The sequence below is a fragment of the Pimephales promelas genome, chromosome 13 (genome assembly GCF_988280905.1).
Source record: "Pimephales promelas chromosome 13, fPimPro1.hap1.1, whole genome shotgun sequence".
NCBI classification, from domain to species: domain Eukaryota; kingdom Metazoa; phylum Chordata; class Actinopteri; order Cypriniformes; family Leuciscidae; genus Pimephales; species Pimephales promelas.
In genome coordinates, this window is record NC_142781.1 from 28,004,266 (window position 1) to 28,029,047 (window position 24,782).

General features: G+C 36.2%; 1 protein-coding gene across 4 annotated transcripts; it reads left to right on the forward strand.

Moving 5' to 3' along the window:
• The first annotated feature begins 756 nt into the window (after positions 1-756).
• On the forward strand, positions 757-24,720 carry LOC120493903 (uridine-cytidine kinase-like 1). 4 transcript variants are annotated; one of them, XM_039692837.2, is made up of 15 exons: positions 757-916; positions 2,363-2,559; positions 4,865-4,971; positions 5,812-5,982; positions 7,239-7,310; positions 12,437-12,626; positions 13,634-13,695; positions 15,396-15,412; positions 17,820-17,918; positions 18,704-18,797; positions 19,006-19,068; positions 20,176-20,298; positions 21,662-21,769; positions 22,671-22,827; positions 22,910-24,720. In XM_039692837.2, the coding sequence occupies exons 1-15, from the start codon at positions 762-764 to the stop codon at positions 22,984-22,986; spliced, it is 1,692 nt and encodes a 563-aa protein (XP_039548771.2). In that variant the 5' UTR covers positions 757-761; the 3' UTR covers positions 22,987-24,720. The 4 variants fall into 4 exon arrangements, with proteins under 4 accessions (XP_039548771.2, XP_039548770.2, XP_039548768.2 ...); XM_039692836.2 differs by lacking the exon at positions 15,396-15,412 and adding an exon at positions 16,477-16,496; XM_039692834.2 differs by lacking the exon at positions 15,396-15,412 and adding an exon at positions 16,477-16,496 and having other exon boundaries at positions 770-916; positions 2,333-2,559.
• Positions 24,721-24,782: the final 62 nt, after the last annotated feature.

The window sequence follows — 24,782 nt, forward strand, 5'->3', positions numbered from 1 at the left end:
AGGTTATCAGCTCAATACAGAGTGAGAGTGCAGTCTGTGAGAATTCGGATTCTGTCAGCAAAACCCCTCGGCAATTTCGAGGTTACTATTGATCACCGTTTTACAAAAGGATTAATAGTTTGGAGTGAAGGTTACGTACAGTTGTTAAGTGACAAGGTTTTGTGGACCTACAATAACTTATATCAACTTAGTTGATTGAGTTAGGCTTATGTTACCAGTAGCTACCGCGATGTCTTACCTGGAGATTCAACCAGATAATAGTCTGGAAACGACACCTCCGGCCATTTGGTGGGTCATTGACCCAGTTTTTAATTAAATAAAGGCAATCATAACCTATTACAGTTCATTTTGAAATGTACCGTTGCCGGTCGGCAGCCGTCAATGACTCGCAATATGACATTTTTGTCATTCAAATACATACGCTGCTTTCCCCCACGCCGACCACGCCCCCCAACTATGACGCGTTGCCGAGAGAGTCGACTGGATTGATGACGGGGGCGGGGGAGACGCACACACGCAGTCTCTCCCTCATACCGTGCTCTCTCGCCTTCATTTTCTCCTCACAAGCATGACGTAAATCAACAGCTAGATCAATGAGTATAGAAGCACTATGATTATGACCCCCGATCACAAAAATCTGAAATTATCGTACATTATGGGATTTTTTTTCATTATTGATCGTACATCGTACAGAGGTCAAAATTATCGTACAAATACGATAATTATCGTACATCTGGCAACACTGTTACTCTGCGTTTTCTATGCGCCACCACAAGCGTGACGTAAACCCACTTCCGGCATGCGTTTCCGCGCGTTCGCGGCACAAAAACATGGCGATGACAACGAGCCAAAACGATGGCCAGTTGCAACAGAAAGAAGCAGTGGAGGATGATCAGGCGCTGTCGAGATCTGACAGGTGAGTAGATCAAGTGTCTGTCGAGCTCAGCTAATGTGATTAGTAACTGATATGGTTGACAAATAAAGGACAGTGTTGTTTTGACCACTGGCAACAGTACAGCAAGGGACACATTTGGCTACAGTGTAACGTTACCTGCTTGTTTGGTCTTATTTTTTGTCTGGTTGAGATCTAGAACTCAAACAGAATGACCAGATGCTTTTTTTTCTGGAGCTGCTGTCGTGGCAGCAAAATCAAATCAATGGAAGAATGAGTTGAATGAAGAGGGCTGTAAAGCAACATGCATAAAGATAAATAAACGAAAGCATTACTTTTATTTTGAATGCTAATAGTCGATATTATCCACTTTTAGTTGTCAAATAAAAACTACGCTAATTGGGGTGTGTTTACATTAAAAATGACGTTAAAGATATAGCCTAGTTCTAAAAAACGTTCTCAACGTTAAAAAATAGCGGAGTCCACACCACAGCTATAACGATAACTGCACATTAAAACGCTATCGTTGGAATTACTTTCAGAACGATTTTTCCCAGCTGAATAGCGATAAAAACATTGATAGCCAATCAGAGTCCATCCTCCTGTAGCGAGCTCGAGCATTTAAAGTAAGTGACAGTCAAGTGGCACTCACCTAGAAATTAGAATAAATTTAACGAAAGCGTCCGCTGGTGTGGACGTTAATATAGATAGTTATCTTTAGTTATCATTCTTGGTGTAAACGGGCAGGGTAATTAAGCACAACATGCACGTTAGAGTTTCATATAACTTGATATGGAGAAAATATGGATATTTCCATTAACTATAACAATTTTAAATCGCATTTTAGCTCAACAAGAGCCTAATGTAACACATTCCTTGTATTCCTTCCAAAAAAATCAAAAGTAGCCTATCAGCAAAACGCTCAAAACACGTCACACCCTTAATCCACATAAACCCAGTCTTTCAAAGCAAACATCCTGACCTTTTTAGCACTGCTATTGTGTAATGGACTGTAGTTCAATTTTATGATTCATTAGCCCCAGTGAGTGTGCAGTGTCTGTCCATGTGATGAGAGTCTTACTCAAATGAGGCTCCAGGTTTGGCTGAGCAGATGTGTGGTTTCCTGGACAGGAAATAAAGAAAGCTCCTAGTCCCTCTTCCACACTTACAGAAATGATCATGTGAGCAGCTTTTTCTGAGGGCATCACAAAGACCCAGATTTCCTCAAGCTCTCTATGAAACAGTGTCCAATAGCTATGCTCAGGTCAAATGGGGCCGTTCAAGATTATAAAGGCATGTCTGATGGCGACGTGGACACTCACACTTACTACTTTGCTCTGTTCAATGATCGTTTATCAGTTATTGATGATTAAGTGACACAAAAATGTTTTGCTAAAGAAAATCCCATTGTGCTACTTTATAAAACATAATGTTTTGCAGTTTGATTTGTTTGTCTTTAATTCGTGGTAGTGGCGAGGATTCTCTCGATGGCCTTATGAGACCAAGATGTCCCCTCACCCCTTCGCTGTCCCCACGGAAACGGACCACCAGCCAAAGCAAAACTGAGCCTCCATTACTAAGGACAAATAAGAGGACAATTTACACTGCAGGGCGACCACCCTGGTACAACGTTACTGGGACCACCTTTAAAGAAGCCTTTGTCATAGGTACGACACACATGCATAACTTTACTACATTTGATTACCACAAGTCAGTCTTAAATAAAGTGCAATGAATTATCATATTTGACAAAAGATTATAAAAACATTGCATAGTAAGTCATTTATTAAGAAGAAGTAAGTCATGTTTAATTTAGGTTTCATATTTTGTTAATACTTTATTAAACTCAGAAGATTAGCAAGTATTAAATAAAAAGCATAAATGTAAAATGCAGTATAAATTAAAACTCGTAAGGCTAATACAGAATGAATGTTTTTTCTTTTTTGGAGAATATAGACATTACTTGCTCTAAAAATGAGACATGATACACTATTGTTCTAAAATGTGGGCATTTGTTTTGGTCTTTAATGATCACCATTGCTGCATTTATTTGATCAAAATACAAAAAACAGTAATATTTGTGATTTAAAAAAAAACGGTCTTCTGTTTTAAATGATATTTAAAATGTAATGTATTCCTGCAATGGCAAAGCTGAATTTTCAGCAGTCTTCAGTGTCACTTGATCCTACCGAAATCATTCTAATATGCTGATTTGGTATTTCTAAATATTATTTGGTATATTTAGATTAATATATTCCAGGGTTCAGATTGTAAATATGATATCTGATTATTGTCAATGTTGAAAACCGTTTTGCTGCTTAATTTTGTCGAAGCTGTAACACTGTTAATTATCTTAGGATTCTTTGCCATGCATCTTAAAGCATGTTTGAAATCTTTTGTGGAACTTTCCCAGAAAATATTAGTGTGGCAGGGTTTACACTTTTGTTGTGTGAATCTGGTCTGAGAACATGAGCTCTCTCAGGACTAAGCTCTGAGGTCATTAGTATGCAATCCATTACTCACAAAGAGCCTGTCGAACGGCTTACAATTTCACACTTGGATGTGCTCCAGTCAATTATTCCTGTAAAAAAAAAAAAAAAAAAACGAAGTCTGGTGTCTTGGTGTGACTGTCATCCCTGCTCGCTCGGTCAGAGAAACTAATAAATCCACCCAAGTGGAATGATCTTCCCTTAACCAAAGGTCAGAGAAACAGGGAGGCGAGAGAGAACACAAGAACACTAAAGCAGTTTTAAGTAACTTTACTCCATGGGACAACAAGAAGCTTTTTGTTATTCCCACTGGTGGTGAATCTCATTTTTGTCACATTTTCTTTATGGCCTTTATTCTAGAGATCTATCTGATACTTACAACTTTAGTATCTGAAAATGTAGTGGTCAGCATAATGTCTTTGTCTTACATGAATGGGTTTTCTGTAATGTAGTCAGATGAGTTAATAATTCATTAATATTTATACATCATGATTGTTGTGACAAGTAAATGTTTGCATCACAGTGGATGGTGGATAATAACCAGGTTTGCAATTTAAAGAATTATACAAGTAAAGCTGGGTGACAAGAAAGACGCATTTACATTGAATTGCATTGTGGCACATTCATTAATCATATAAATATATAATATAATAATAAAAGTTATATATATATATTTAATTTTATGGTTTTTTTATGTATTGTAATACATTAATGAAATTTTCAATGTCATTTTATAGCCCTTTTCTGATTGAACGGATTTATTATATTATCTTTATATACATTGGGGAAAATGAAGGGTCTATAATTTTTATGATAGGTTTATTTTAACGGATAGACAAAATATCAACCAAAAAATATAGAAAAGGGAGCTGAAACTTTGAGTTAAAGTATCAGTCAAGAAACCTTAAGGATTTTTAAAGATGTTTGCAAACCTGGTGACCAACTACAAGAAACGTCTTACCTCTGTGCTTGCCAACAAAGGTTTCTGAGGCATGGTTTGCCTGTGGATCAAAAACTTATTTCACTCACTGAAATGCAAATTAACTTATAACCTTTATTCAATGTATTTATTTTTTCTGAATTTTTTTGGTTGACTTTCTGTCTCTATCTGTTAAAATAAACCTACCATTAAAAATGATAGACCCTTCATTTCTTTGTGAGTGGGCGAACTTAAAAAATCATCAGGGGATCAAATAATTATTTCCCCCACTGTATTATTGTGAAGCACAATGAATCTAAAAGCACGTTGTTGTTTTTTTTGGGAACCTTAATACAAATTCATTCAAGATGTCTTGTTTTGGTATAAGTTTCTCAAACATGATTTTGATAAGGGGATTTGCTTAACAGCCCTTTTTGAATTCAGATCTTACCTTAATAACAAGAGCAACTTTCATAGTTGTGCCATGATCGTGGTCAAACGTTTCCATTAAATATTTGCTCTTTGTGCATTTGAACAAGCTGGATCTTCTGGTGTGTCCTGCAGGTCTGTGTGGAGGGAGTGCCTCTGGGAAAACCACCGTGGCCAATAAGATCATAGAGGCTCTTGATGTTCCTTGGGTTGTTCTGCTTTCTATGGACTCTTTCTACAAGGTACTTTTTAAGACCCAGAATACATCTGCTTTTGACTTTCTGTCCTTTTAAGACAGCAACTATTGTTTCTAGTTGCGTTTGCAGACCATTAAACTGCTCCAAATGGAACTTCTTCATGTGTTGAAACTATTGAAGCTTTAATATAATTTGGTCCTGCCCCTGTTGGATGTGCTGAAACACTATAAGGTCTATTCATTAATCCTTATTTGATTTAATGGCATATCCTTCAGCCTATTAGTGGTCTAATTAAGTGGTTCAATCAGTCAATCTGTTTCTTTATGGTGGGACTTCTACAGGACGCTTTCTTTGAATATTACCTTTTTTGTTATTGTCAACCTCACAACATTTATCCGCCACCATAATTTATATATGAAGAGTTCAGATGCAAAAGCCTCTAAATGCCATTTGAAATTTTCTTCTAAAATGACCATTTTTATCAAGTTTGTAAATTTAAGTTCAGTAATTTCACTTAAATGACAATTAATAAGTAATCTCCATTGCCATTTAAGTGAAATTACTGAACTTAAATATACAAGCTTGATAAAAATGATAATTTTAGAAGAAAATTTCAAATGGCACTTAGAGGCTTTTGCATCTGAACTCTTCATATATCATTTATTTCATTATTTAATTTCGGCGTTCCGCTTATTCACAGCGGCTTTGTTTTCAAGCGCTCAAGTCACTCGCACAAGCGCTGGTGTGTGCTATCCGTCCACGTGGACTCAAAAATTAGGGTGCCCGTAGACAGAGATGACACAAATTGTGGACTGTCGAGGAACACGGGCTGCCGAAGTATACTTGTTAACGTTTTTTGAACTTCTTATTCTTGCTGACTTGCAGGTTTTGAGTAAAGAGGAACAGGAGTTGGCAGCCAGAAACGAGTACAACTTTGATCATCCGGATGCCTTTGATTTTGAGCTGGTGGTTACTGTGTTGAGAAAACTGAAAAAGGGCAAAAGCATCAAAGTGCCTGTGTATGACTTCACCACCCATAACCGTCGCAAGGAGTGGGTAAGCATGTGTGTGATTGCCTATATAGACTTGTGCATGCTATTGATTTGTTTTCCCCTGCAAAATAAAGCTGTGTTGTTTCTGTATCAACCAGTAGAATTTGCTAAAATAATTTAATATAATTTAGCATAGAAGAAATTACTTGTGCTTTATTGCTTTAAGTGTAATGCAATGTATTTGTTCTATTTGTATGTTCTAGTTTTATGATGCCACATTGTGGCAGAAGAACATTACCATAACTTGTTATTTTAGTTAATTTAGATGGATTTACTGTCTAAAACTGATTATTATATGATTATCTCTGTATTGATTTAATTTAACTCGTACACTTCTATTTTAAAACAAAATAAAACCAAAAACTCATATCATTGAAATCTCATTTTGGTACAATGTTGGTTGCATTTTCTTCTTTAGGCAACTTGCAATGTCATGCCTGATAGAAATAAAGCAGTACCAGTTAAACCACAGCACTATAATTACATCAGTTGAGACATTATTATTTAGTATCTGTGCTTGCTTTTATTGTCTTCCTAGAATTTAAAGTTTAATTTCTCCATAAATAGATCATAATGTTGGTGAGTGACAAAGGGAGGTTCTGTGGTGTTTACAGACCACGTGTGCTGATCAATACAGAATGAGTGGCCAAGCCATTGACGGGAAGCTTCATGGTAGTGCATCTGTCTTAATGGGATCATGACACCATCAGGGTTCCCCTCATTCTGAAGCAGGGAAGCATGGAGGAAATGCATCACTGCACACTTCCACAGTCTCTCCCCGCACTGCTTCAGTTTATTAACATCATATTTGAAGTAAAAAATAGTAGTAGTCCAGCACAAGCACTTCAAGGCATTTTTTGGGATGCTTTGTCTACCTTATTTGTGGATAATTTGATCAGTATGAGTATAAATCAGTTTTTTTATATATATTAAAAAAGCTTAATGCTTTATATAATTGATTAATTATAATTGATTTTATCAATGCATTATTATATTATATCAGGGCTCAACAATAAGGACTGCACAATGAAAAACGCTCGGGACAGTTGATGCATTGTCGCAAAACTTTATCATTTGCACATGCTTTTTAAGTCTTATTATTAGAATTCAATGTTACATGGGTCAACTTTAGTTATTTATTCATTCATATTTATTTTTTTGGTGGGGTCAGTTAATTTTGGCAGGAGAAAAAATCCTTAGAGTTGATCCGTGTTATATATTACTGGTCATTTGATATTCTGTTTATGATCCTTTGTGCAGAAAACCGTCTATGGGGCCAACGTTGTGATATTTGAGGGAATCTTGGCTTTTGCCAACAAGGAGCTTTTAAAGGTAAGCCTCATATTAAACTTGTCGCACTGGACATTATACAAGTGTCAGCTATAATCTTTAAGTGTGGTTTGTGATATCAGAAAGGAACTTTAGTGAAAGAGGGGAAGAATTGCGGAAAGCTTCATAGCCTGATATATAGAAGAGCATCATGGGAGTCATAAAGCAGAGGGGAAAATGGTGGTGTAATAAAAGATAAGGTCAAATGAAAAGAGAGATGTGTAATGATAGTGTGATGTAGATGTGAAGAGACGAGAGGGAGTATTATGTATTATATATTCCCAAAGGTTAGTGATGGATGTCAAATGGGCATCAAACTTCTTTTTTTTTTTTTTCAACTTGCAAAATGTATTTTTTCGTTTTATTAAGAAATTCTACAGTAGCCTACCATAATGCGATGTAAAACCTTATAAAATTAATATTTAAATTATAAAGGGCAATTTAAAATATGATATGATGGTTTTACACATGTGTATGAATATCGTTTGTAACATGTCTTTGCTGTCATTTTTTTTAATCAATTTAATGCTTCCTTCCTTACTAAATAAAAGTATACATTTCTCTACTGACTCTAAACTTTTGAATTGTAATGTATAACATTTATGAGAATTATTGATTTTTTTTATTATGGTAATGAAAATGTGCTTGTGGTAATGAAAATAATATTGCAATGCAAAAAAAAACAACCCATTATGGTCTTAAAAGCAGGCTTCATTATCGCTATGCAAATTATAATGTCTTAATTTTTAGAGCATGATCACCAAGGTGCGAGGACCGTCTTGGAAGTGTTTATTTCTTTTTGAATTTGCGGTGAAATGATCCCGAAAATTTCCCCCAGACTGGTATGTCTCTGCCTTTGAGTAATAGACCTCATTTTCACAACCCTACCCAGAAGATGAGATTCTCTCTCTGCAATACCATCTCTGGCTCTTTGCAGCCCTGAATATACATGAATAATGGTTAGATAATGAGTTCTAGTTGTCTCTCTATCATTTAGGGGAGAAACTGCATCTCAGGTTCAAGAATAGATTTATAAAATCACGTTTCTAAAGCCTGGTCCTATTAAAACTGCACAAGGACTGTCCTCGCTTGTCCGTTTTCCTCTCCTTGTGTTATATTCTTCTCGCATCCTGTTGTTTTCCTCACTCAATGAAGATGACTGATTCTTTTCTCTTTAATGATGAAGGTAAGGACTGGCTACAGGAAGTGAATAGGCGGCGTTTATTTACACCAGCGTTGACCGTTCCCATTGCCGGGTTTCGATTCTTCCCTGTGCAAAGTTTCCGGAAATCTATACAAATTAAAATTGGAGTTATTGTGTGCGCATTGGCAAAGCAGTTCATCCTGATGTGATTTATGAGCACCTTGCAGCAGACGTGCCGCAGAATGAATGAAACTCAACAAACGGTTGACACTTTTGCATCTGTTGGCTTGAATGGATCAGGGTTTTCAGTTGACCTCTTACTCATGGCAGGTCTTTGTGAATACAGTGACAGCTCACATTCATTATTTTATCTGAGAGAAATTCGTTCAGGAAGGATGAGCAATGACTTCCTGTCCTGTAAATGTTGATATACACTCGACCTTTTACCCCAGTCTTATAAGACAGTGTGCAGGCATTCAAGAATAGCATAAGTTATATTTCGCTGTGTTGGCAGGGCTGCTTGCGCTGCTGTTTAGGATTGTTGGATTGTTTATCGTTAGCCTGAAATTTAATGCTTTGCCGGCTCACTCAATGATATTTATTTTCAGTGTCAGCACCAGCGGTGTGTCTTGGCTAGTTGCCGTCACGCTGCACTAATGCTTTGATTGATCCTGACTTCTACTTTGCTGAGCCACTTTTTAAAACATCCTATCACTTTGCTCCATTTAAAGATCATATTCGTGTTTTCAGAAACAAGAACCGTCGAGGAGAGACAGTAGTAGGTCCTGGACAGATTGTGCCTGCCTTGCAAAATTTCGTCACTTTGGACTGAAGGAAAGTAAGGTTTTACCTTATGAGTCAAAACGTTATGACCACCTGCCTAATATGCCATTTGTCCTCCGTGTGCTGCCAAAAAAGTGCCAACCCGTCGAGGCATGGACTCTACAAGACCCCTGAAGTTGTCATGATGTATCTGGCAAAAAGGCGTTCTTCAAGTCAAGTGTATTTATATAGCGCTTTTCACAATATACAGGGGTTGGACAATGAAACTGAAACACTGGCCAATGTTGGAGGTTTCACATCTATATGCCTGGCGGCCAATCTTCAGAGTGAAGCACGGGATGGATCAGTGATGGTTTGAGCTCCAATATCATGACAATCCTGATTGTATTTGATGGACACGACACTGCCGAGGACTACCAAACCCTTCTGGAGGATCATGAGCACCCGATGCTCAAACCGTGTATCAGCATGATCATGCACCAACACACACAGCAAGACTTGTGACAGAAGGGTTTGATGAAGATGAAAGTGACGTTGAACATCTCCCATGGTCTGCACAGTCACCACATCTAAATATTATTGAGGTGTTTTGGAGGAGCAAGTCCACCAGTATCATATAGTGACCTGGACACTGTTCTGGAAGAGGAACAGCTCATAATCCCTCTGGTCACTGTGAAGGACTTCTACCTGTCATTCCCAAGATGAATTGGTGCTGTATTTGGATGCAAAATGAGGCCCTCACCATACTAACAAATTATTGTGTTGTAAAACCAGGTGTTTCAGTTTCATTGTCCAACCCCTGTAGATTGCATCAAAGTAGCTTCACAGTATCAATCAAAACATAACAATGTTCGTTTCTTAGTGGAAAAACATCCACGCTTGGTAGAGTTGATCAAGGGTACTGATTGGTTAATTAATTTGAATATCCCCAACTGAGGAAGCCAAGAGCAAGCATCAAGTGACCTAAAGGTGTCCTAAAACTCCATCAGGTGACACAATGAAGAAAAAAAAAATATTGGGAGAACCCAGGCTCAGTTGGGGGCCAGTTCTCCTCTGGTGTTCTTCAAATCTTTTCTGAGGTGAAGCCGCTGTTGATCAAACTTTTTGGTCCAGCACATCCTACAGACACTGTTGGATTGAGATCTGGAGAATTTGGAGGCCAGGGCAACACCTTCATCATGTTCCTCAACCGTTCCTGAACAATGTGTGTCAGGGTGAATTATCCTGCTGAAAGAGGATCTTCCACCAGGGAACACGGTAAACCTGGTCTGCAACAATGTCTAGGTTGGTCACGTGTCAAATTTACATCCACATAAATGTTCAGACCCAGGGTTTCCCAGCAGGACATTGACCAGTGCATCACACTCGCTCCACCTGCTTATCAACGTCTCCCTGTGCATTCTGGTGCCATCACTAAACAGAGCGCACAAACATGGCCATTCACGTGATGTAAAAGAAAATTGGACTAATGGGGCCAGGCGACCTTCTTCCAATGCTTCAAGGTCCAGTTATGATTTATTTCTGTAATCTCTGCCTCAACATCAGCAAAACCTAAGAGATGATCATGGACAATAAGAGGATGCAATTGGACATTCACGTCCCCCTACACATTGACGGTACTGCTGTGGAAAGAGTCAGGAGCATCAAGTTTCTTGGTGTGCACCTCTGATGACCTGTCCTGGACTCAGCCCAACACACACCCCATCAGTAGTTAACGTCTGCACGTCAGCGTCTTCTTCCAAAGGAGTCTCAAGAAGCCTCCTTTGGAATATTTCGAATATTTATATACTTTAATTTAAATATATTTTTTTCTTTTTTTCTGAATTGTGTATATATTCCACTACTGCTGAATGCCTGAGTCTCAACCACATGCATTAAACCCTTAAAAGTGCATCAGAAAACATAGCTGTGGCCTGTTGAGGTATTTTATTCTTAAGTCAAGTCAAGTCAAGTCACATTTATTTATATAGCGCTTTTCACAATACAGATTGTATCAAAGCAGCTTCACAGTGATAACATGTAAGTAGCACAACACAGATCAACAACATTGCTAAACACTAAATAAATAACCCCAACTGAGCAAGCTCAAAGCAAGCCAAAAGCAAGGCGACAGTGGCAAGGAACCAAACTCCATCAGATTGGATGGAGAAAAAACCTTGGGAGAACCCAGGCTCAGTCGGGGGCCAGTTCTCCTCTGGCTTACATTCATATTGTTTAAATATAAATATTAAATATAAATATTATTTATGAATCAAACGGCGCCATAACATATCGCAGGCGTTGAGTCGTCTCATCACAGGCGTTGAGTCGTCTCATCTCAGGCGTTGGGGCATCCGAAATCCCCGTGAGAGGCTGGACACAAAACTGGACCTGACGAACGCCATTTTTCCCGAGATAACAGCAGAAAGGCAGATGGGAAATAATTAGCATAGCTGATGTTCATAATAATTTCCGTTATAACTCACAAACTCTCCGTAACCCGAACTCTCCGCAACCCAACCATGCGCGCCGACCCGTTTGTCTAAGAGGCTGTCGAGCCCCACTGGTGCGTTAAGCAGTTTCAGTGGCAAACGGTTCCGTATGGCATAACAGAGGACTAGAAGGTAAGCATTATGTGAATGCTTGACTAAAGAGATGCGTCTTTAATCTAGTTTTGAACTGTGTCAGCGAGTCAGAGGCTCGGACCGTATCGGGAAGGCCATTCCAGAGTTTTGGAGCTAAATGCGAGAACGCCCTCCCTCCTTTACTGGACTTCGATATCCTAGGAATGACCAGAAGCCTTGAATTTAGTGATCTTAAGGAACGCGGTGGATTGTAGGGCGAAAGAAGGTCCGTTAAGTACATAGGTGCTAAACCATTTAGGGCTTTATAGGTCAGTAGTAGTATTTTGTAGTTGATGCGGAACTTAATAGGTAACCAGTGTAGAGATGATAAAATCGGTGTTATATGATCATATTTTCTTGACCTAGTAAGAACTCTAGCAGCTGCATTTTGTACTAACTGTAGCTTGTTTATTGAGGATGCAGGACAACCAGCTAATAAAGCATTACAGTAATCTAGTCTCGAGGTCATGAATGCGTGAACTAATTTTTCTGCATCAGAAATAGATAGCATGTCTAGCATCTTAACTGTTTGTCTATCTCACATTTTGTCAGTTTTTTACATTTTTTGTTTTGTATTTCTGTCTCTATGTGCCCCTCAGCTGCTAGACATGAAGGTGTTTGTAGACACTGACTCTGATATCCGGCTGGTCAGGCGTCTGAAAAGGGACATCACGGATCGAGGGCGTGATATTGCAGGCGTCATTAAACAGTACAACAAATTTGTCAAGCCAGCATTTGAACAGTACATCGAACCCACTGTGCAGGTTGCAGATATTGTGGTCCCAAGGGGTAGGTGAATTTGGAAATTGTCAAAACTGCAAAACGCCCACCAGTATTGACTATTTTAAGCATATTTTAGTGAAATGTTACTTGGCTTTTTTTTTAATTCAGAAATGTAATTAATATATAATTTTTTTTGAATTTATAATGATCTTATAAATATTTTGAAAAACCTTATATAGTTGTAATTGTGGTGTTATAAGAAGGCAAACCATAAATTATTCAGACACCAGATATCATTTTTCAATGTTTCCCCTATAATTGTTTTAGGGGGGTGTGTTTTTAGAATTAATCATTTTTATAAATTGTGAATTTTTTAAACAAAACTGAATTTAAGGAATAATTCATGTTTTAATTTTAACAGTAAAGCTCATTGTGCAGCATGTTATTTTACAAAAAGTTTATGATAAATGATACAATTTGTGTTTTATGTTTCATTTGATTACCAGCAAAATCACAAAACAGAATTAGTGTGGATTTTTTTTTCATATATATATATATATATATATATATATATATATATATATATATTTTTTTTTTTTTTTTCTTAAATGTTCATAATACATGATTTCAATTAATTAGACATGCTTTTTGTTTGCTAAAAAATAATATTTTTTATGCAATGAAAAATGCCCCCCCTAAAAAATCCTAGGAAACACTGATTTTTGATATATATATATATATATATATATATATATATATTTTTTTTTTTACTAGTGGGTGCAGCTGACAGCTGTTCACCCTAATTAATTTGTGAGTCAGTAACAGAAGGATGGCCAGTGAAATATCAACTGATTTGATAACGCAAATGTTGAATGTGTCTGAATAAATTTTGGTTTGTGTGTGTGTATATATGCCATGAATATAGCTTTTGATGATGGTATGGCAATTAAATAATTAAATGTATAAAATAACTAAAATATTCCTACTTAATTGAAGTATAACATGCATTTGAATTCATTATTTGAGTTATGATATACATTAAAAAAGGTTGCCCCTTTCCATTGTTGCCCCAGGTGGAGAAAACTTTGTAGCGTTGGATCTTATTGTTCAGCACGTTCACAGTCAACTGGAAAAGGTACGTAATATAAAAAATGTCTCCTTATTCTCTTCTGTTCAACATTGAGTGAGAATGGTTATTGGTCTGTGCATATTAAAGTGTTGAGTGGTCAACATGCATGTTGTTATCCCTGCTAGATGGTCCACGTGCTCCTAATACACACTCAAATGTTGCATGCATGTGCATATGAATCCCATGCCATGGTATAAGTATAATGTGCTCATGGTATAAGTATAGTTTGCCCTCTGGTGGCCATACTGTACCAGTTTTAAATAGTGTGTGCATTGGTTAAAACAAGAAAAGGTCAGGCCAGTAATCTAGATCTTCATTTTACAGTCCGTCTTCCCCTTTATAGTCCCCTTTAATTTGTTTTCTGGACATCTAGAATCATTTCTCATAGTTTAGGACCATATAGAGTAGGGTTTTATTCTTCCAATTATTATCAACGTAACATCGTAATTTCATTTGCAACCTGTAAAATTCTGTATGATCATTTCTAACACATTAAAACGAAGGAAGGTTGAAATGATGACCTTATTGTTTTCCAAAGTAGACATTTTGTTCTAGTATAAAGCCTGGCCTGATTTGTGAATTCTGCGAAACCAGGAGACGTGCATTAGGAAAGCAAATGTAAAATCAATTTTGATTTCATGATTACTAAAGGTGTCTACCTAGGTAATTATTAGCAAGACAAAGACGTTAACACTAATGAACGTTTGGTGAGTGATCTTCATGTGCATGTATTGATGAGAGATGTATTCCACAAAATGGGTTTAGAGCCTCTTTGAAATGTAATCCTTTTCTTGTCTGACAGGCTGAATAAAGTCATGAATTATCCTGAGGTGGAAAATGTTTTTCTCTTCTTCACTCTATCAGTCACAGCGAGGAATGATCTTTAAGACTAATAAACCATGTGCTTTTGTACAAAAGATATCATGCTCTAAAGCCACAGTGGCGCATTGTGTTTAGCATCCAAAAGAGGTCAGATTTGAGGTCTGCGTTATTTTGGTATAACTTGATGGTGAGGGTTTGTAATATTGTGCATGATGGCTTTTACTTTGAGAGAAAAGATCTATCTATCTAGTCTACTCAATTGTAAAATGTATTATTTTTTTCATACACTTTACTTGTAATATATTAAATCATTTGTTAAAGGTTTGTTAAATAATATTTTATTTATTTATGCAAAATAAAATTTCCCTTATTTAAATTTTTACTTTTAAATTAGATTTATTACTGAGGGTAAGTGTATAGGCTAAAAAAGTCTAGGTAAAAGAGCAGACTCTTAAAAAATATTTCTTTAAATCCACTGTAGGAAACAGAAAAGTTCCTTTTTTTATTTAAAGACTCGCCCTTTGCAAAGATTTTTTATTTTTTTTACCTCAAAGCTATTGAAAATGTAGTGTCTTTATATGTGGTATATGGAATATTAAATCCGCCTGAGACATTTAATTTGCAGTGATGTAAATATGAGAAACATAAATGTAAGAATGTGATTTATATCAGGTTAAATGTAGGGTTCGAGAATAGCTGACATTGCCATGAAATATTTTCCAGTATACCATGGAGAGGGTGAGGGGCTGACTGTTTGGAATGGCTTTTAATGAGTGAATATTTCATTTCATGAGTTTGTCCTTTTTTTTATTCTTCTCCTCCTTGTGTGTGTTTGTAATGAAATACTTGCTAAAAACCTCAACTGATTGCTCTAACCATCCCAGCGTGAAATCACAGTGAGGTATGGCTGCTTTACCCCTCATTCCCTTCCATTTATCTTTTCTTCATTATTTAAACTTGTGCTTCATCTGTCTTTTCTTCTTTTTTTTCCCCCTCAAAACTGCAGAGATGCAAATAGAGACAAAAGGAAAAGGCTAGCTCTGGCTATGGTGTTGTAAACGCACGACTATGCTAAACAAATTAAATGTCGAGTGTTGTCGAGGCCGCCGTATAAAGAGATGTACAACCCCGTCCACATTGTAATCTCATTGGTCTAAAGTCTTGGCTGTTCCAATTCAAACAGCTAATACATAACATTTCAAAAAATTGTGGCTGTTTTTTTTTAGTTTTTTTTAAATGTTTTTAAAAGTACTCTTTTGCTTGCCAGGGCTACATTTATTTGATCAAAAATACAGTTAAGTGAAATAAAATTACAATTTAAAATTTTAAAATAAGTTTTGTCTATGGCAAAACTGAGTTACTCCAGTCTTCAGTGTCACATGATCCTTCATAAAATCATTCTAATAGGCTGATTTGGTGCCCAAGAAACAGTTCGTCTCATTATCTATGTTAAAAAATACAACAACTGGGCTGCATCATAATTTTTGTGATGTATTTTTCAGGATTTTTTAATTAAATATAAAAAGTCTGTCACTTTTGAACAATTTCATGCATCCTTCCTGATAACAAAAAGTGGAGACTGTTTAAGGACCTGAATGTGAAGACAAGAAAATGCGAGCAAAAACACACCATAGCTTGACGGTGTACCTTTTGTCTCTACTTTGATGCTGTTGCTAACACGGGGATTGGCCTATTTCAGTGGTTTTTCTCTTTAGGTACTGTGCAGCTTGAAAATCCCATCAATACATTGTCTCTATTGAGACGTCTGCTGTCCTTTTATCACTTTATTCAGGCCAGCCAGAAAACCACTGACATACTGCCCAGACCTGAGCTCATCTTGGCTGTGATCTGTCCCATCTGTTCTGTATAGACTTTAATCAAGTCTTGTTCTTTTGTCCCCCTCTCTTTTCTCGGTCTCTATCTCGTCACCATTGTCTCCCAATGATCATTTATTCCCTCCTTCAGAGGAAACTCCGCTGGGATATGTGAGGATAAATTCTTGCATCCTCTCGTCTTTTCTTTTTTCTGTTTCCTTCATTTTATTTATTTATTTTTTTTTATCCATCCTCTGCATCCCTTCTGCTCGTTTAATAACAATCAGCATTTTTACTATTATTGTTTGACTTTTTTTTTTTCAACTTGCTTGTTTACGTTTAACTCAACTTCCATCTTTTCAGAATGGGCAAATATTATTCACACTCTGTCAGTGTGACGGTGTCCTAACCAGTCTTTAACAGTGACAGGACATTCTGTCTATTGTTTTCTATTTTTGTGACATTTTGCCACACCCACAATGAAATCTCATTGGTTCAAAATCCTGCTCCTCAAAACTTCTGATTGGTTATCATTGCATCACACTGATCAGCAGTGTAGACAAGTTTTTGTCGCTGAACACATGTCGAATCACTCCTGGTTAGGACATGGTGTCTTTCTTTATGGGATTGTTGGCCTAGGTTTGGTGGAACTGGCAGCCACAATGAAGGAAATTTAGCAGTTAGATATATTATATTAGCTAATTATTTTATTTCTTATGCGATTATTGTAGGCTGTAGTGGTGGCTCTCTCAGCCCTTGCTTAGTTTTTCCACATTTACAATATTGTAATTTTAAATGCAGTGATTTAGTATAGTTTCAGCCCTAAACCATCTTGTTGGTTTTATTTAATATCACATTATTTCACTGTTTTAAAACATAGTTTACCCTAAAATACTCCAAACTGTCATTTACTCTCCCTCAAGTATGACTATCTTCTCCTTTGTGAAGAAAGTTAGTCACGTGTTTGGAAAGAAATGAGAGTGAGTAAATGTAGTTTTTGGGTGAACTTTAATGCTTGTACATCAGATCTTTGGTTGCAATACCCTCACTTCTGCCTACTTCTAATTTAAAGGCCTATTCACACCAAGTCTGATAGTTACATAGATGATGCTGCACATATTTATCACACTGCTCCTTGTACCTTGAAACTAGCTATATTAAGCCAACACATAACCCAAGTTAATATCTTAATGATCTGGGAAGTTTCTTTTTTGGGTAAGGGTGATTTAATTTGTGTAAATAAGGCTTTTGTTTCATTTTAAAAACACATTCATAATGGAAATTGTGACTTGAAGTGAATCAGCCTTAACTCTGACTTGACCTGCTACCATATCACGTCCGGCCTGCTTTTCAAACCATATTTGCACTGGGGGGAAAAGTCAAATATTATTATATTTGTCTCTTTTCCATTAACAAAATGTGTTGTGTGTTACTTTTTGTTTGCAACCCGTGGAAAAAAGGAGTGTTTACATCTTATATCCATGTACCATATAGATCAGCCCTGGCATCTGCCCATCAGGGTCAACCTCTACCCAAGACTCTGAGCGTCATGGAGAGCACACCACAGGTTAGAGGAATGCACACTATTATCAGGTACGACCGCACGGTTCTGGTGAATACTCAAGTATTTATGTAACACTACAGGGTTAGGTTTATACATTGTACAATATATTATTATACATGTTTTTTTGTGATATGTTGTTTATTTACACTACCATTCAAAAGTTTGGGTCAGTACATTTAAAAAAAAAAAAATTAATACTTTTAATTTTGTTTTGCAAGGACATATTAAATTGATAAAAGGTGTGAACAAAAAGGTTACGGACTGCAGCTTTTAGTGTGTCAGATGTTGATCAGTTCATTCAGTGAAGGATTCATCTGACTGATTCAAACTGAGTCTTTTTTTGAATGATTCATTAAAAGAACTGGCTCACAAGAATAATTTGTTTGTGAACCATACTGCGCTAGTTGTTGCATGTTTGTTTTTGCATGCACCTAACAAAGCCTACATAATAATAGAAAGACTTGTTGGCATTACTTCATGGTTCACACTCATCAGATAGCTCACAGCTCGGATATTAAAGGGGCTAAATTTTATTATATTGTTGTCTGAGGTCAACTAATGACGTTCACTTGGTTTTTACATTCAAAAACATCAAAATGAATAAGTAATAGGCTATTTTCTACCCTAGTTTTGAGCCTAGCTCAAAAACGCTGGGTTTTATGGGCGTCTCGCACTGAATGCTTGGAAGTAAACGCCCACTGTTTTCTCACTTTATCTAAACCTTTCTCACTTTCTCCAGTATCAAACTCTCCTCCAAAGCGCACATCATCTCTGTTGTGTTGTGTATTATTGACTGTGTCCCCTGTGCCCCCAGGAATAAAGAAACCAGTCGGGATGAATTTATTTTCTATTCAAAGAGATTAATGAGGCTTCTCATAGAGCACGCCCTGTCCTTCCTGCCGCTGAAGGTGAGTGGACCGTCATTATTAATGACTAACTTTTAAACCCGATGTTGCGAGCTCTGGATATTGGTCATAATACAGTGATGCATAGGCGTTGCTAGCGGCGCCCCCACGGACAAATACAATTTTTATGGTGTGAAGTGAAGCAAGTCTTCATTGATGATTATTGCACTAGTTAGTTCCATCACTGATTCATATTTCCTCTTCTCTCTAGCCGGTGTCTGTTGAAACTCCTCAAGGAACTGTATATGAAGGGAAGAGGCTGAGCGGGAAAAGGGTTTGTTTATTTGAAGTTTAAAATGTGTACATGCTTTGCTGGAAAAAAAGCAGTATGAAAATAATCAGGGTTATTATTGTTAACTAATGGTGTGTTCATACTTGGCATGTTTGGTTTGATTAAAACGAACCCTGGTGCGATTGCTCGGTTAGTGCGGTTCATTTAAATAAATGTGAACTCTGGAGCAGTTCAACTGAAATATGAACGGAACATTGACCAAAGAAGACGAACCAAAAACAGGACATGATGTCACACGATGCAACCCTAAAAATAACAGAATGCTCAAGCATACCTGTTTTCTTTTCCCTGTCATAGTCACAATGTTGTCCATCACAGTTTGGTACCGGCATCCGAACCGCATCTCCTCGCAGCAGATCTTCGTTTGTGTGTGACGGAGGGTTTCCGGCCCAGTTTTGACTCATTTACACATTTTATAATTTCTTCACGAGTTGTCAACACCAGAATTTGTAACGTTATGCACATAAAGCTTGCAGTTTTAGCCCAGCACACAGCATTGGTGTGGATGTTCCGTCGCAAAAATATACTTCATAAAAGCTGTTTTTTGTGTGTGTGTATCTTTAGCTTTCAAACTGTAATTTTTAACAATGAACCTAAGCGAATCAAGACTAAATGTATTGATTTCTTTTTTTGATTTGGACCAAAAAAGCCAAAGTGTGAGAACACCCTAAAACTAAAGCTATGAAAAACTTTACTGTTGATTGAAAAAAAGCTGTAACAAAATATTAATATTAGTTAAAATTATTTCAGTTTATTGCAACATTTATAATTTTAAGTTGAAGCACTAAGCAAAATTATTAACTAAAAAAAAAACTGAAAAACTGAACTAAAAATAAATTAAGCCTAAGTAGAAAAAGCACAAAATCACAAGGAAATATCTAAAAATTTAACTAAAATTTTAATGATAACTAAAAATATAAAATAAAAAGCTTAGTAAAAATATTAACTGAACTTTGATAAAACTAAGATAGATTGAATAAAAAGAACTAAAATAATAATCAAATTAGTTAGGATGTCTTAGTTGGTATTGCTATTATCTGTATGTCAGGATTTTATACCTGTGTTCGTTCTTGTTTATTTGTTTGATAGATCACTGGTGTGTCCATTCTACGGGCAGGAGAGACCATGGAACAGGCCTTGATGGCTGTTTGTAAGGACATTCGACTCGGAAAGATCCTCATCCAGACCAATCACGACACAGGAGAGCCTGAGGTATCGCGTCTTCACCCATCCAACTGACACGCATGTCTATAAACAAGCTGTGATCAAGCTGTGTTATATTGTGCCCTTGTGTTCTCAGCCTTGGTGTGAGTTACTCATACCCTACTATTCAGGTCACGGTCTGTTACACTTCTGTGGTTTGTCAGATTTGATATCTCTGCCTTGTATTCAACCTGATGTATAACACGTGTCATGATCTACATGATAAACTCAACAACTGCGCTGACGCTTATGGATTGTTTTGTAAATGTATGACGTGCAGCTCCCTCTAGCTGTACTTTCATTGGTACACTACTTAATACTGTTATTTTAGCATAATTTATAAACTATTATGGTATTTATTCTTAATTAGCTTTTTTTTAAATTTTAGTTTTCATTAAATTGATAAAAGGTGTGAACAAAAAAGTTACGGACTGCAGCTTTTAGTGTGTCAGATGTTGATTCAGTTCATTCAGTGAAGGATTCATCTGACTGATTCAAACTGAGTCTTTTAGTTTTTGTAAAAAAAGTATTTCTATTTAGCTTTTTTGTTTAATTTTAGTACTTAAAACATAAATGGAAATTTCAAATGTTGTATAACTGACATAAAATTTTATTTTTTTAATCTAATATATATATATATCTATATATATATATAATATATATATCTTTATTTCAATTAACGAAAAAGAGTTTTGTTGACAACAATGCTTATGATTTTACATTTATATGTAGGATATTCCTGAGTAATTTTATATCGCCACCAAATACCTACATTTAGAATATCATTGATTTTGAATGTGCTTTTTGTTTGGCCAATAATGAAGTGAGCGTTGGTAAGTTTGGTTCATTTCATTCACAGGAATCCGTTCAAATTGTCCTTTTCATTTAAGTGATTCAGACCTGAATCCAAAAAAATGAGTTCCCACCATCACTCAATTTTTCCTCAAATGTCCCTCAAATAACATTCTAATGTTGTTACAAGAAATGGCTATGTTATATTAGACAATATAAATATCAATATAACTTAAAATGATTGTATAATTCTTATGCTCATTTAGTGAAAACCTATTTGGAAAAATTGCCTTATTTTACGATTTTTACTGATAAATATGAATACACATAATCAACATTTACATGTGGCAAAAGGGCTTTAAAATATTTCTTTTGTAACTTTTTAGCTATCCAAATCATCTCCAAATCTGTAGCATCTCATTTGCATTTCTTTGAACTTCAAGTTCATCTGATGACCTTTTTTAAATTTAGAAACACGCTCAAATTCCTTGACGTCTCCATCTGTTTTGCATATTTAGTGTACTACCTAACGGCACATAAATCTCTGCTCTGTTTTATTATGGTCTAATCTCCTCTGCAGCTCCATTACCTGCGTCTGCCCAAGGACCTCAGTGAGGACTATGTCATCCTGATGGACAGCACCGTGTCAACAGGGGCGGCAGCTCTAATGGCTGTCAGAGTCTTACTTGTAAGTCACTTTCGCAGACACAAAGGTCATAGTGCATTTTTCCCCCCCATCTATTTAGTACATCTATTGATGGGTTTTTATTTTTTTATAACATTTTCAGTGCATTGTAGAGTAATTTGTCAGTTTATGCCTTTTTAAGCCTAACTTTTAAGATGTGCAAGATAAATGTCAACATCTCACTATGCTGAATGTTGTGATAAGTGATGTTAATCCTAAAACTGATTTTTGATGTGTTCGGACTGTTTCAATGGACGCCCCACATACTTTTCTGAATGATCTTTGACCTCTCTCTTGCATACAAAACAAACAATCCTGGTCAAATTGCTACATTTTGTGGGTACAAAGTTCACATGGGTGTTTAAAAAGGTCTGTCTGGCCTTTATTCAATACTTCTGTTATCAACATGGGTACTTGGGAATATGTTGCACATTTATAAAAGATAGATGGGTAGGTAAATGGATGGATATATGGATATGATGCACTGGGTGTTTAGCCAAATTTGATTTTATGCATGCATATATATATATATACATAAACATATCTATATATACTGTATGTGTGTGTGTGTGTGTGTGTGTGTGTATATGTATGTTCTATAATCTGTTCTATATATCGCATAACAGACACTAATACACTATTCTAGGTCAGAGATATAAGATATTATTAAAATATTCCAAAATTTTAAATAAAAATATTGAAATTCTTGCTGAAAAATTTTAAGAAAAATCTGTTCTGCAGTTAAAAAAAAAAAATAAATAAATATGCATAACATACACCATACTAGCTGAGAGATATTATAATATTATTATTTATTATTATTTTTACTGTTACAGACCTTGAAATCTACATTAGCACAGTAGCTGGTTTAAATAAGAGTGATTTGCAAACTCATCTGTTACAGGATCATGATGTCCAGGAGCATAAGATCTTCCTGCTCTCTCTGCTCATGGCGGAGATGGGGGTCCATTCAGTGGCCTACGCTTTTCCCAAGGTGCGCATCATCACTACTGCCGTGGACAAGAATGTTAATGATGAGTTCCACATCATTCCAGGGATTGGTAAGAGCTCTTTGATTGGCAAAAACAAAGGGGAAAATTGATCATTCAGTATCTTGTAACCCCAAAGCAATTGTTTTTGCAGGTAATTTTGGGGACCGTTACTTTGGGACGGATGCTCCTTCAGACTGGTATGAAAGCGATGATGGGATGGACTACTGAATTTCGACACGTTTATGTGAGCAACTCTGTCTGTATGCATTGGAGAAGGGAACATTTTAAGCACTTATCTCATAAGATTGTGGACCCAATGCCCTGCCCTATTTTAGCATAAGCCTTAGCCATCTTTTGCTACTGGTTCTTGCAATACTATATGCTACACGTGTGCCCATGCTCAATACAGGGCAAAGCATCAACGGGACCCAAAACATGGGAGATTACTGCTCATTGGCTTACCTCATGACCATCACAATTTGCAGATTTTCATTACTTCCTGAAATAAGGACACAACACAGTTTGTTTAAAATAAATGGCATACTACCAAACTACTTGGGCTATTTTTCAGTAGTATGAGCAGTAGAACATAGTACGTATAATTGATTACAAATGCAGCACGTACACACCAATATTTGTTAGCTGTTTTTATGTTGTCTTACCTTTCATTTGTATGTATATATGGCATACATGTGCATTGAAGTGCTTGACCAAATCATCATATCTTAAGTGAAATAGATGTTCATATGCCCGCATTTTTTCAGCTTCAATTTAATCTGCCTTTAATATAGGAGCTTTGGTAAAACTGCAGAAATTTTACTACCTCGAATAGTAGCCCATGGACAAAGTAGGAAATGTAAAGATTTGGTTCGGAGATCATTGTTTACTACAATGCTGCAATTCTAATCATAAACAATACGTTTATTGTTTAATCTACTTTGTTGCTTTGGATTTTTTTTCCAATTGATTGGTGTCTTGAAGGCCGATATGAAGTGCCAAATGCCAATCAATATATCAGTCTACTTGGTGGTGTTTGTGTGGATGTAAAAATGTTGGATATTAATGAAATATTTAAAAAAAAAAAAAAAAAAAACTCCAAAGGAGTCATTTCCATCTCATCTTTGATTTTAGTATTTAGCACCACAGTGTCACAGAGGGGAACAAAATCAGGGTTATAGTTTGTTGCTGCCATTTTCTGTTATGTACTTGAATTTTAATGTAGATGATGTATATTTATTTTTCTTCAGTTTACTTGTCATGCCTGATTGATAAGAGGCAGTGACTGATTGCTTAGCAATTTCAAAAGTTGAGTCAGAATTATTGGAGAACATGTTGGAGGTATCTTTAGCAACAATTAAACCAAGAGAGAGCAAAACATGTGCTTCTGATGTTTCACTGTTACATGTTTTTTTTTGTTTTTTTTTAAAGCCTGATTATAGTAATAGTGCCAATATGCACATACAGCAGCCTCTGATGCACTTATGGTAAATTCGTCACACTTATACCCATTGGTGAGTGTAGCACATTATTTAAATTTAATTTAATGAAAAATGAATTTGTCTACTTGGTCCCACTTGACAAAATGTACTTGAAATTGACATCTTTGTCTCAGGACCCTCTATGTAATATCTTATTTTTTGTTGCGTTTGTCGCTTAATTGGAACTGCCTTTTGGTTGTGGTTTTGTATACAGCAATTTTATGGCTTGGTTATGTGTTGTTCTTTTAAATAAAGCATAACCAAATATCATTAATTAATTTCAGACTTCACTAAATTGGCAACATTGTTATAAGGGAAAAAATATACATTTCACCCCTTTACTCTCTCCAGAGATGTGTACTGTACTTACTGATTTTGTTGTACTTGTATGAATACCCTAGTTTTTCTGTTTACATGCTTCAAACTGACCTCCATTGCTTTTTTGTGTCTATATAAAAAGCGCAATAAAATATATTGTGCCACCTATTGCTCTTTTTTTTCTTTAATAATAAAAAATACAATAAAAAGTATTTAATATGTGCATGA